Below are 13,969 nucleotides of genomic sequence, written 5' to 3'. Positions count from 1 at the left end.
TAAAGATAAAAATCCATCTGATTATCCTTGGGACTTTAGGTTTTTATTGAATTTATATGAAAATCATTAAGAACGTTTCACTGTTTCACTGTAAATTATCAGTATAAAGTAATTTGTATTGGTATAAGAAAGATATTTCAACTGCTTCCCAAACTGAATGACCAAGGAAACTCAACAACCTGTAAAAGGACAAAGAAATACCCCAAATATCAGGAACTGTGACTGGGTACAGAGCACAGAATGAAGCACAATGTGGTTTTCAGAAGAGTGTCTTAGTTACTGGGAATGTGAATGTTAGTTAACAATGTTGGTTCCCCTTTATCCCAGGTGTTTTGTTTTTGTTTTTTCTTTTCCCTATCCTGAGATTTATTACAAAACCAAAGGGCAGATTTATTCATATAGAGAGTGTTGTTTGTCAAAGTCCTTTATGTAAAATCCCATAAAACCTCTGAAGCAATTGGTAAAAACCCGTAGTGTCCATATGAATGTATGATAGCTTCAGTTGCTAAATTATAGATTTATTAAAATACATTGGAAGGTTATTTTTTCGAGAACATTTCAGTTTCTATTTTCCTGATCTACCCTGTTTTGTGGCTTATTTAATCAATGGAAATAGTCATTTTGTCAATGCATTCTTTATTTTATCCATTTTGGTTATTTCACTGCATATTATCAAGGAAAGTAAAACTATTTAAACCATTGATTTATTATCCATCAGTTTAAGAAGTACTTATTGAGCACACACCTCATGCCATTAACTTTTTGGACATTAAGTTGTCACTGTATTTTCAAACGAAGGTTGAAACTTCTCAACCTCTGACTTGGATTGTCTAAACTCAATGTGAAATCACAACTCTGAGCAAAAATTGAGTAAAGATGTGGCAAATAGGTGGTCACAGTGATGCAGCTACTCTTTCTTGATGGCGCTAGTATAGTGGGGTTTTCTGCTGGTTTCAGAATCACTCTTCTCAAAACAAACCTGCATACAAATCCCCTATACTCTAAAGCAGCGTTTCTTAACCTGTTTTCCGCTGAAACACACAAAAGTGGATGCTCATGTGCTTATCACCTACCTCATGCGAGGCAGACGAGAGCAGGGACTTAGGAACACTTTGTGATGCTACCAGCTGTACATCCACACTTCTCCCCTGGAGAAAGCATCCTTGGTGGGATATAGTGAGTGAGTGTAGCTTTAGTGCTGGTACAGCCTTGAATCAGCTCTAATATACAGAGAGTAAAATCAATTGCAAAACGTAACATGAGATACACTTCATTAGTGGCCTCAGCACACGTTAGACTTGTGATTCCTTTGAGAGACTTTCCCCCCACAGCTACCGTGAGATAGTATATTAGTGCGTGTGTGCGCGTGCGCGCACGTGCATGAAGCTTTCACAGCGGCCTCTGGCTTCCTGCCCCAGCCTCAGGTCCATGCAATACCTCCCATCAGATACAGCCTGAGAAAGGGTGACTTAACAAGAAGAAGAAGTGCCTTTAAGTTCAACAGTGAATCATATTGTCAAAATGAGTCCACCATTTTCTTGGGAGTGCTTCTCTCTCCCTCTGTCATGGTCTCCACCATGTGACCAGTCCCCTCTCTCTCTTACTTTCTTTCACTTTTTCTATTCTGACCGTAACCCTGGGGGTATATGGAAACGACGCTGTTTGCCCTGAATGTGCAATTTCAGCTCACTTTCCTGGAGTTGGTCTTAGTTTTGCTCTGATCACGTTCTGCTCTTCCCCTCATGTAGTGAACAACAATGTGCATTTCCAACAAAGCATGCTAGTGTTGGGACTGATCTGGCACTGTTCCTCTTATGTGATCACTGACCTTGCATTTTAGTTCCACTGGTTTTAAACAACCTGACTAAGCAGCTCACTGGGCCTGGTAAGTAACGGGTCAATGTGCTTGGCCTAGGCACACTACATTTATCAAAGTATTGTGTACTTTATTTTTTTTAAAGATTTTATTTATTAGACAGAGTGCATGCAGGGAGAGGAGCAGAGGGAGAGGGACAAGTAGACTCAGTGCTGAGTGTGGAGCCCAACACGGGGCTCGATCCCACCACCCTGAGATCATGACCTGAGCTGAAATCAAGCGCTGCACGTGTAACCAACTGAGCCACCCAGGCACCCTGAAAGAATTGTGTATTTTAAGTGTTGAATTTTAGAAGGGATTTGGAGAAACTAGAGCATAGAAATTTCAGAAGAAAAACATCAAGTATCAGCTACAGGCTAGAATACAGATTCGGAGGTATATTATTGCTGCTTTCTCTTAGATGATGCTTTCTTGCTGTGTCCTCACAAGGTGGAAGGAGCAAGAGTTATTTTTATGTTCATGAGGGCTCTACCCTCATGAGCTAATCACCTCGGGAAGGCCCCACCTCCAGATATCATCACATTTTCCGCATATGAAATTGGGGGGACACAAACATGTAGTCTCTGGCATGACAGGCATGACATGTACCCACCATTATACTGTCATACAGAAGAATTTCCCTGCTCTAAAAATCCCCTGTGCTCAACTCCTTTATCTCTTCTTCTCCCCCAACCTCTGGCAACCACTGAGCAATTTACTGTCTCCACAGTTTTGCATTTTCCCTAATATCATATAGTTAGAATCTGGCACTATGTAGTCTTTTCAGACTGACTTTTTTTTTTTTCAGTTAGTAATATGTATTTAAGATGGTGCTGAGAATCTTCAGGTTATAAAGAACAATTAATACTGTTCAGTTTTTACAGAATTATATGAGAAAGATATCACCTATAATGATTAGCTGACTCCACGGGTGACACCCAAGAATAAATACGTTTATTAAAATTTTAAGAACACTTTCTTAATTTCTCAGGATTGTGCAGCAGAATGCATTGAATTCAGAAGATAAATATGTCATGTCTTCCCAGAGTACTCATTTCATTTGAATACCTGGAGGAAGTTTTTTTTTATATTAAAAAAAGCATGGGTATATTCTGGAGTAGAATACAGAATTTTCATTAGATAAAACAAGAGACTTAAGAGAAATGCTGAGCATATGTAGAACTGCTTCTGGCTAAGATCCTATTAGACTCCCCTAGGGATGCAAGTTCATGTTCCTCTTGCATCAGAAATACTGTAGTGAAAAATTTAAGAAGTGATTCAGAGAAATTCAGTTTAAAACAAGATACATTTTGGTGGTTAGAGAGTATCTTTGGTCTGGTTCCCAGGGAAGTGGACCCCGAGTCAGAGATTCCTGTGCAGAAAGCTGACTGGAAATTCTCCCAGCAACAAGCCTGTGAAGCAAAGGGAGGGGGACTGGGCAGAGGGACGATAGGGGGCGATGCCGGCGCAGTAGGGGCCTCGGCCGATGTCACGGGGGCTCTGAAATCGCACTGGCCCTTTCAGAGATGCCCCTAATTGAGGCATAGGGGCCAGGCCATTTCATGCCCAGTGCACCAGTGAATGAATGGAGCTGTTGCCGGAAGGGTGTGTAACTTTAGAGGAAAGTTCCCGGGGCTGGAGCTGTGAGCTGTCTGAAAACCTCCCGGCAGCTGTGGGATAGAACACCTTGATCTGGGTGGAGGAACCTGAGCAGCCCAAGACAGAGACCACAGAAGGCAGCACAAACCCACCAACTTCCTTGTAAAGAAGGACCTAGAACAAGTGAGTTCTGAGTACCGTTTGCTGTAAAGAATTCTGAAATAATGGAATCGCTACCTCCAAATGGAAGAGGAATACACACACACACACACCCCATTCTGAACAGGAGAGAAGCATAAGGAATCTGTGCTTGTCTTGGAATATGGAAAATTAATTCCTTCATGTTTTTTTTTCAGCTCATAAAGATATAAGTTCAGTGCATAAAATATTTTAGAAAAAAATCAAATTAAGAATGTCTGCCTTTCCTCAAATGTGAGATTAATCTAATGTGTGTGTGTGTGTGTGTATAAAGTTATAAAAACTTAAATCCAATTTACTTTCTAAGTTTGAGTTTCTGAGGTGTATGTTGGACACTACAACTCTATATACCGCTCTGACCTATCAGTCGTTAGATAAGAACATGGTAGCAGTGTCTCAAAGTCATGCATTTACCCCAGTTCCGTATGCTGGTTTCCATGAAAGCTTCCCTCAAATATATGGCTTTCACCACAGAGTTTGAATTAAATATATCCTGGATACATTGCCACTACTGAGTGAGTCGAGAGGAAGAGGAACTTTCAAGTTTCATTTTTTTAAATAAATTCACATCACCATCCTAATGCACAAAACAAATTATTCTTATATAACTATATAAATAATTACATTATAATTATTCTTATATAATCTTACATATACTATATAATCTATATCATATATAATTATATAATCATAATTATATATCTTCTATATAAGATATAATATATAATCTTACATGTAATTTAAATAATTTATGAATAAAAGTTGTTTTAAAATGTGAAGAATGCAAAACTATTCCTGAACTGGTCCCCACTATCATCTGACTATTTTTTTTTTTACTTAAAATACCGATGAGTCCATCAACAACTGTCAGAGAGACAATATGAAGTGTAAGGACGATTCCAGTAATAAGGTTCCAGCAAATTAGTACAATTATGTATATTCTCATATATTTCTGACCTCTGGAAGTTGCAGCAAGTCAACAGTCTTTGCTTATGCTTTAGGTTTTGGCTTAGAGCTGATTTAAACCATTGCTGCAGAATAGTTTCATGTGCTAAAAATTTTTTAAACTAGTATTGTGTCTTTGGACACTCAAAATTTATGGGCCTCATTTGAAAAATAAGTTGGTTGGATTTGAACTACATTATCTTCAAGATTCCTGCTAGTACAGTATCTTGCCATCCATTATGATTTCACTGGTGGCTTAGATATGGCCGCATGTGACCTTTGAGCTGTCATCAAGACCCAAGGGCGACAAGCAGTGTGACAAACCCCTGGCAGATGTCTACCTCTGTGACTCAGCCCTGACCAGGGTCTCAGGAGCCAAATTTCCCAAATGGAGGCCACAAAATATTTATCAACTATCTACTGGTAGAATGACAATTCCCTTCACAAAATTCTTAAAATTGCGAACGCAGCTTTCCTAAGTGCTTAACTTACTGTGTAAAATATCTTTACTCTTCAAGGAAAATCTGATTTAGTGGTCAAATTTAAGACAGATGAACCAAAATTCCTCCTTTAATTTGAAAGTGTCCTCTTTTTTTTTAAGATTTTATTTATTTATTTGAGAGAGAGAATGAGAGATAGAGAGCATGAGAGGGAAGAGGGTCAGAGGGAGAAGCAGACTCCCCGCCGAGCAGGGAGCCGGATGCGGGACTCGATCCCGGGACTCCAGGATCATGACCTGAGCCAAAGGCAGTCGCTTAACCAACTGAGCCACCCAGGCGTCCCGAAAGTGTCCTTTTTGTAAGAATGTTGTTTCTGAGGTTAAGATGAGGCATATTAGAGATTTCTAATAGCATCTGGATGTTTGTAGAGCTCCGATCATTCCTAACTGTAGGTTAATTTACTTAAATTACCATAATGTTTCATATGTACCCAGGAATAAATGTATCCTATAATGTTTCAACACTGGACAGAGCGATAATTCAACTAATACGAAAACGACTTGCTTTCTGTTTAGGTCCTGTGGCACCTCAGCCATCACCCTGTGAAACCCATCAGTTTTCTTGTATCTACACACTCCAGTGTGTCCCTCTCTTGGGGAAATGTAATGGACAGGAAGACTGCATAGATGGCTCTGACGAAATGGATTGTTCTCTCAGCCCCCCTCCTCAGCGCTGTGGTCAAATGGAGTTCCAGTGCTCGAACAACGAGTGTATCCCATCCCTCCTGCTATGTGATGGAGTGCCCGACTGTCATTTTAATGAGGATGAATCCCGCTGCTGTGAGTTATTTCCACAAACTCAGGCTGCCAGGGAAGAAATGCAATTTTGAAAGTATAAATAGAGCTTGACAGATGAAGCAAAGTTCTCTAGAATCTTACCATGATCCTATCATCAATAACATAGTTGTTTGTATTATGTTGCTAAACAAAGCATAATGCCTAGCATTTTTTTAATTAACATATAATGTATTATTTGTTTCAGGGGTACAGGTCTGTGATTCATTCAGTCTTACATAACACCCAGCACACACCACAATACATTCCCTCCCCAATGTCCATCACCCAGTCACCCTATCCCCCCACCCCACTCCCCTCCAGCAACTGTCAATTTTGGTTTTTTTCCTATTCATTCATTCATTCATTCATTCATTCATGTAGTGTTCCATGATTCATTGTTTGCGTATAGCACAAGCCCTCTTTAATACCCATCACCAGGCTAACCCATCCCCCCCAGAACCCTCAGTTTGTTTCTCAGAGTCCACAGTCTCTCATAGTTCGTCTCCCCTTCCAATTTACCCCCTTTCATTTTTCCCTTCCTACTATCTTTTTATTTTTTTAACATATAATGTATTATTTGTTACAGAGGTACAGGTCTGTAATTCATCAGTCTTACACAACTCCCAGCGCTCACCATAGCACATACCCTCCCCAATGTCTATCACCCAGCCACCCCATCCCTCCCACCCCCCACCACTCCAGCAACCCTCAGTTTGTTCCTGAGATAAAGAATTCCTCGTATCAGTGAGATTATGTATGTCTTTCTCTGATTGACTTATTTCACTTAGCATAATACCCTCTAGTTCCATCCACGTCGTTGCAGATGGCAAGATTTCATTCCTTTGGATGGCTGCATAATATTCCATTGTGTACACATATATACCACATCTTCTTTATCCATTCCTCTGTCGATGGACATCTTGGCTCTTTCCACAGTTTGGCTATTGTGGACATTGCTGCTATAAACATCGGGGTGCAGGTGCCCCTTCGGATCACTACATTTGTATCTTTGGGATAAATACCCAGTAGTGCATTTGCTGGGTAATAGGGTAGCTCTCTTTTCAACTTTTTGAGGAGCCTCTATACTCTCTTCCAGAGTGGCTGCACCAGCTTGCATTCCCACCAAGAGTAGAGGAGGGTTCCCCTTTCTCCGCATCCTCGTCAACATCTGTTGTTTCCTGACTTGTTAATTTTAGCTATTCCAACTGGTGTGAAGTGGTATCTCATTGAGATTCTGATGTGTATTTCCCAGATGCCAAGTGATGTTGAGCACTGTTTCATGTGTCTTCTTTGGAAAAATGTCTGTTCATGTCTTCTGCCCATTTCTTGATTGGATTATTTGTTCTTCGGGTGTTGAGTTTGATAAGTTCTTTATGGATTTTGGATACTAACCCTTTATCGGATAAGGCATTTGCAAATATTTTCTCCCATTCTGTAGGTTGTCTTCTGGTTTTGTTGACTGTTTCCTTTGTGGGGCAAAAGCTTTTTATCCTGATGAAGACTCAATAGTTCATTTTTGCTTTTGTCTCCCTTGCCTCTGGGGACGTGTCTAGCAAGAAGTTACTAAGGCCGAGGTCACAGTGTTTGCTGCCTATGTCTCCTAGGATTTTGATGGCTTCCTGTCTCACATTTAGTTCTTTCATTCATTTTGAGATTATTTTTGTGTATGGTGTAAGGAAATGGTCCAGTTTCATTCTTCTGCATGTGGCTGTCCGATTTTCCCAGCACCATTTGTTGAGGAGACTGTCTTTTTTCCACTGGACATTCTTTCCTGCTTTGTCAAATATTAGTTGACCATAGAGTTGAGGGTCCATTTCTGGGCTCTCTATTCTGTTCCATTGATCATTGTGTCTATTTTTGTACCAGTACCATACTGTCTTGATGATGACAACTTTGTAATAGAGCTTGAAGTCCAGAACTGTGATGCTACCAGCTTTGCTTTTCTTTTTCAATATTCCTCTGGCTATTCGGGGTCTTTTCTGGTTCCATACAAATTTTAGGATTATTTGTTCCACTTCTTTGAAAAAAGTTGATGGTATTTTGATAGGGATTGAATTAAACGTATAGATTGCTCTAGGTAGCATTGATATCTTCACAATATTTGTTCTTCCACTCCCTGAGCTTGGAACGTTTTTCCATTTCTTTGTGTCTTCCTCAATTTCTTTCATGAGTATTTTCTAGTTTTCTGAGTACAGATCCTTTGCCTCTTTGGTTAGATTTATTCCTAGGTATCTTATGGTTTTGGGTGCCATTGTAAATGGGATCGACTCCTTAATTTCTCTGTCTTCTGACTTGTTGTTGGTGTATAGGAATTCCACTGATTTCTGTGCATTGATTTTTTATCCTGCCACTTTACTGAATTCCTGTATGAGTTCTAGCAGTTTTGGGGTGGAGTCTTTTGGGTTTTCCACATAAAGTATCTTATTATCTGCAAAAAGTGAGAGATTGACTTCTTCTTTGCCGATATGGATGCCTTTTATTTCTTTCTGTGTCTGATTGCTGTGGCTAGGACTTCTAGTACTGTGTTGAATAGCAGCTGTGATAGTGGACATCCCTGCCGCATTCCTGACCTTAGGGGGAAAGCTCTCAGTTTTTCCCCATTGAGAATGATATTCGCTGTGGGTTTTTCATAGATAGCTTTTATGATGTTGAGGTATATGCCCTCTGTCCCTACACTCTGAAGAATTTTAATCAAGAAAGGATGCTGTACTGGGGCACCTGGGTGTCTCAGTCATTAAGCATCTGCCTTCATCTCAGGTCATGATCCCAGGGTCCTGGGATCGAGCCCCGCATCGGGCTCCCTGCTCCATGGGAAGCTTGCTTCTCCCTCTCCCTCTCCCCCTGCTTGTGTTCCCTCTCTCACTGTCTCTCTCTCTGTCAAAAAAAAAAAAAAAAGGGATGCTGTACTTTGTCAAATGCTTTTTCTCCATCTATTGAGAGGATCGTATGGTTATTTTTCTTTTTTTTATTAATATATTGTATCACATTGATTGATCTGTGGATGTTGAACCAACCTTGCAGCCCAGGGATAAATCCTACTTGGTCGTGGGATTTGTCCTTTTAATTACTGTTAGATCCTATTGGCTAGTATTTTGGTGAGAATTTTTGCATCCATGTTCATCAAGGATATTGGTCTGTAATTCTCCTTTTTGATGGGGTCTTTGTCTGGTTTGGGGATCAAGGTAATCGTGGCCTCATAAAATGAGTTTGGAAGTTTCCCTTCCATTTCTACTTTTTGGAACAGTTTCAGAAGTATAGGTATTAATTCTTCTTTATGTGTTTGGTAGACTTCCCCTGGGAAGCCATCTGGCCCTGGGCCCTTGTTTGTCGGGAGATTTTTGATGACTGCTTCAATTTCCTTAGTGGTTATGGGTCTGTTCAGATTTTCTATTTCTTCCTGGTTCAGTTTTTGTAGTTTATACATCTCTAGGAATGCATTCATTTCTTCCAGATTATCTAATTGGCTGGCACATAGCTGCTCATAATATGTTCCTATAATTGTTTGTATTTCTTTGGTGTTGGTTGTGATCTCTCCTCTTTCATTCATGATTTTATTTATTTGGGTCCTTTCTCTTTTCCTTTTCATTAAGTCTGGCCGGGGGTTTATCATTCTTATGATTTCTTTCAAGAACTAGCCCCTAGTTATGTTGACTTGTTCTATTGTTCTTTTGGTTTGTATTTCATTGATTTCTGCTCTGATCTTTATGATTTCTCTTCTCCTGCTGGGCTTAGGCTTTATTTGCTGTTCTTTCTCCAGCTCCTTTAGATGTAGGGTTAGGTTGTGTATTTGAGACCTTTCTTGTTTCTTGAGAAAGGCTTGTATTGCTATATACTTTCATCTTAGGACTGCCTTTGCTGCATCCCAAAGATTTTGAACAGTTGTGTTTTCATTTTCATTTGTTTCCATGAATTTTTTAAATGGTTTTTAAATTTCCTGATTGACCCATTTATTCTTTACTAGGATGCTCTTTAGCCTCCATGTATTTGAGTTCTTTCCGACTTTCCTCTTGTGATTGAGTTCTAGTTTCAAAGCACTGTGGTCCAAAAATATGCAGGGAATGATCCCAATCTTTTGGTACCGGTTGAAACCTGATTTGTGACCCAGGATGTGATCTGTTCTGGAGAACGTTCCATGGGCACTAGAGAAGAATGTGTATTCCGTTGCTTTGGGATGGAATGTTCTGAATATGTCTGTGAAATCCATTTGGTCCAGTGTGTGATTTAAAGTCTTTATTTCCTTGTTGATCTTTTGCTTAGATGATCTGTCCATTTCAGTGAGGGGGGTGTTCAAGTCCCCCACTATTATTGTATTGTTGTTGATGTGTTTCTTTGCTTTTGTTATTAATTGGCTTATATAATTGGCTGCTCCCATGTTAGGGCATAGATATTTACAATTGTTAGATCTTCTTGTTGGATAGACCCTTTAAGTAGGATATAGTGTCCTTCCTCATCTCTTATAGTCTTTGGTTTAAAATCTAATTTGTCTGATATAAGGATTGCCACCCCAGCTTTCTTTTGGTGTCCATTAGCGTGGTGAATGGTTTTCCACCCCCTCACTTTCAATGTGGGGGTGTCTTTGGGTCTAAAATGAGTCTCTTGCAGACAGCATATCGATAGGTCTTGTTATTTTATCCAATCTGATAGCCTGTGTCTTTTGATTGGGGCATTTAGCCCATTTACATTCAGGGTAACTATTGGAAGATATGAATTTAGTGCCTTTGTATTGCCTATAAGGTGACTGTTCCTGTATATTGTTTGTGTTCCTTTCTGTTCTATGTTGCTTTTAGGCTCTCTCTTTGCTTAGAGGACCCCTTTCAATATTTCTTGTAGGGCTGGTTTCGTGTTCGCAAATTCCTTTAGTTTTTGTTTGTCCTGGAAGCTTTTTATCTCTCCTTCAATTTTCAATGACAGCCTAGCTGGATATAGTATTCTTGGCTGCAGATTTTTCTCGTTTAGTGCTCTGAAGATCTCATGCCGGTCCTTTCTGGCCTGCCAGGTCTCTGTGGATAGGTCTGCTGCCGAGCTAATGTTTCTACCATTGTAGGTTACAGACCTCTTGTTCCAAGCTGCTTTCAGGATTTTCTCTTTGTGTCTGAGACTTGTAAGTTTACTATTAGATGTTGGGGTGTTGACCTATTTTTATTGATTTTGAGGGGTTTTCTCTCTGCCTCCTGGATTTTGATGCCTGTCTCCTTCCTCAAGTTAGGGAAGTTCTCTGCTATAATTTGCTCCAATATACCTTCTGCCCCTCTCTCTCTTTCTTCTTCTGGGATCCCAATTATTCTAATATTGTTTCATCTTACCGTATCACTTATCTCTCGAATTCTGACCTCTTGATCCAGTAGTTGTTTCTCTCTTTTTCTCAGCCTCTTTATTTTCCATCATTTGGTCTTCTCTATCACTAATTCTCTCTTCTGCCTCATTTATCCTAGCAGTTAGAGCCTCCATTTTTTATTGCATTTCATCAATAGCCTTTTTGATTTCGACTTGGTTAGATTTTAGTTTTTTTATTTCTTCAGAAAGGGTTTCTCTAATAACTTCCATGCTTTTTTCAAGCCCAGCTAGTATCTTTATAATCGTCATTCTGAACTCTAGGTCTGACATCGTACTAATGTCTGTATTGATTAGGTCCCTGGCAGTCGGTACTCCCTCTTGTTTTTTTTTTTTTTTTTTGAGGTCAGTTTTTATGTTTTGTCATTTTGTCCGGAGGAGAATAGATGAATGAGAGAACAAAATGCTAACAGGATAACAACGACCCCAGAAAAATTTACACTAAACGAATCAGAAGAGAACCAAAACTGGGGGATGAGAAAGGGAAGGAAAAAAAAAAGAAAGAAAAAAAGAAAAAAAGGATATGATCCGATATGATCAGACTGAATAGATCAGTGCCATACACTAGATTTTGGGCTGCCTCCCAAAATTTTAAAGAACAAAAAACTTATATATGTACAAAAATAAAGGTAAATATGTTGAAAGGTTGGAATATGTAAAGATGAATATTACAAAAGATTTTATAATAGGAATTGATAAGAAGTTGGCTGAAAAAGGAAAGAAGAGAAATTAAAAAATAAAAAAGGGAGAGATGTAATCAGGCAGGAGACTAGAACAAAGCCATACACTGGAGAATTAGGGTATATTTTGGTCTGTTCCAAGAAACTGTATCCCAAAATTTTAAAGAGAGAACAACTTATGTATATACTAAAAATAAGGTTAACTACAATGAAGGGATAGAATATGACGCTAAAAATGAAAAATAAAAAAGATTTTTCGGAAAGGGATTGATAAGATGTTGGTTGAAAAAAGAAAAAAGAAAAATTAAAAAAAAGAAATTAAAAAAATTAATTTTGAAAGACTAAAGAATCGGGAAAAAAAGCCATGAATTCTTTGTGCAGTATTCCCCTAATGCTGGCGTTCTGCCATTCTCATTTATCAGTAAACTTGGTCTTGGCTGGCTGTTCTTGCTGATCTGGGGGAGGGACCTGTTGCCATGGTTCCCAGATGTCTTTGCCGGAGGCGGAATTGCCCCGCCCTTGCCTGGTCCGGGCTAAGCAGTCTGCTGGGGTTTGCTCCCGGGAGCTTTTGTTCCCTGCAAGCTTTCCCTACAGCCTTGGAGGAGGAGAGTGAAAATGGTGGCCTCCCAATCTCCACCCGGGAGGAGCCAGGAACTCGGGGCCCCGCTCCTCAGTGCGCCCCCAGAGAAAAGCAGTCACTCCCGTGTCCCCAGTCTCCGGCCGCACTCCGTGCTCACCCGGCCTGTGACCGAGTGTTTCTATCTCTGGCTCCCCACCCCGTGTGGAGTCTCCAAACCCAGCAGATCCCTGCGGTGCGCTCCCGCACCGCTCCTCCTGGGGGAGGAAGGGGAGTCTCCCCGGCTCTGCCGCTTGTTGGGTCCCTGCTGGAGGAGCAGTGGCCCGACTGGGCCGCGGATCACAGTTTATGGCCACCCCGAGCTGAGAGCCTGCGCCTCGGCTCTGTCTCTGCAGCCGGCTTCCCCGCTCCGATGCCTGGGAGCTCTGCCGCACTCAGGCGCCCCCGGTCTTTCTGTGACCCCGACGGTCCTGAGACCACACTGTCCCACGAGGGTTCCATCCCCCGTTTAGCCACTGCAGCGATGTCCCTCCGCGGAGCCGACTTCTAAAAGGTCCGATTTTGTGCTCTGCGGCTCTAGCACTTGCCAGAAGCGGCCGACGGAGGCCCCCTCCCCTGCCATCTCTCCTCCCGACTATCACCTCGGATTCACTTCTCTGCACGTCCTACCTTCCAGAAAGTGGTCGCTTTTCTGTTCAGAGAGTTGTTGCTACTCTCTTCTTCGGTCTCCTGTTGAGTTCGTAGGTGTTCAGAATGGTTTGATCCCTATTCAGCTGAATTCCTGAGACCAGACGAAATCCAGGCCTCCTACTCCTCCGCCATCTTGCTCCTCCTCCTTCAGTTTGTTTCTTAAGAGTCTCTTATGGTTTGTCTCCCTCTCCAGTTTCGTCTTGTTTCATTTTTTCCTCTCTTCCCCTATGATCCTCTGCCTTGTTTCTAAATTCTGCATATCACTGAGGTGATAATTGTCTTTCTCTAATTGATTTATTTCTTTTAGCATAATACCGTCTAGTTAGAGTCACATCATTGTAAATGGCAAGATTTCATTTTCTGATGGTTGTGTAACATTCCATCATTCATATATATATATATATATAATTTATATATTTATATGCCACATCTTCTTTATCCATTCATTTCTCAGTGGACATCTGGGCTCTTTGCATAGTTTAGCTATTGTGGACATTGCTGCTATAAACATCGGGGTGTAGGTGCCCCTTTGGATCACTACATTTGTATCTTTGGGATAAATACTCAGTAGTGCAATTCCTGGGTCATAGGGTAGCTCTGTTTTCAACTTTTTGAGTAACCTCCATACTCTTTTCCAGAGTGGCTGCACCAGCTTGCATTCCCACCAAGAGTAGAGGAGGGTTCCCCTTTCTCCGCATCCTCGCCAACATCTGTTGTTTCCTGACTTGTTAATTTTAGCAATTCTGACTGATGTGAGGTGGTATCTCATTGAGGTTTTTTTTTTTTTTAAAGATTTTATTTATTTATTCATGAGAGAC

The 13,969-nt window shown here is 40.7% G+C and overlaps 1 protein-coding gene across 1 annotated transcript in view; it reads left to right on the top strand.

The window, feature by feature from the left end:
- Window positions 1–13,969, top strand: part of MALRD1 (MAM and LDL receptor class A domain containing 1) — a gene marked incomplete at its 5' end in the record, with an annotated part of 844,763 nt that overhangs the window by 687,635 nt on the left and 143,159 nt on the right. The window contains one exon of the mRNA XM_073885547.1: window positions 5,613–5,876. Coding sequence (XP_073741648.1) covers window positions 5,613–5,876 — 264 coding nt within the window. The remainder of the gene's footprint in view (window positions 1–5,612; window positions 5,877–13,969) is intronic.

The sequence above is a fragment of the Callorhinus ursinus genome, unplaced genomic scaffold (assembly GCF_003265705.2).
Source record: "Callorhinus ursinus isolate GAN/ISIS: 27379988/994484 unplaced genomic scaffold, GSC_fseal_2.0 scaffold63, whole genome shotgun sequence".
Classification (NCBI taxonomy): Eukaryota; Metazoa; Chordata; class Mammalia; order Carnivora; family Otariidae; genus Callorhinus; species Callorhinus ursinus.
This window is presented reverse-complemented; position numbering and strand designations above follow the sequence as displayed.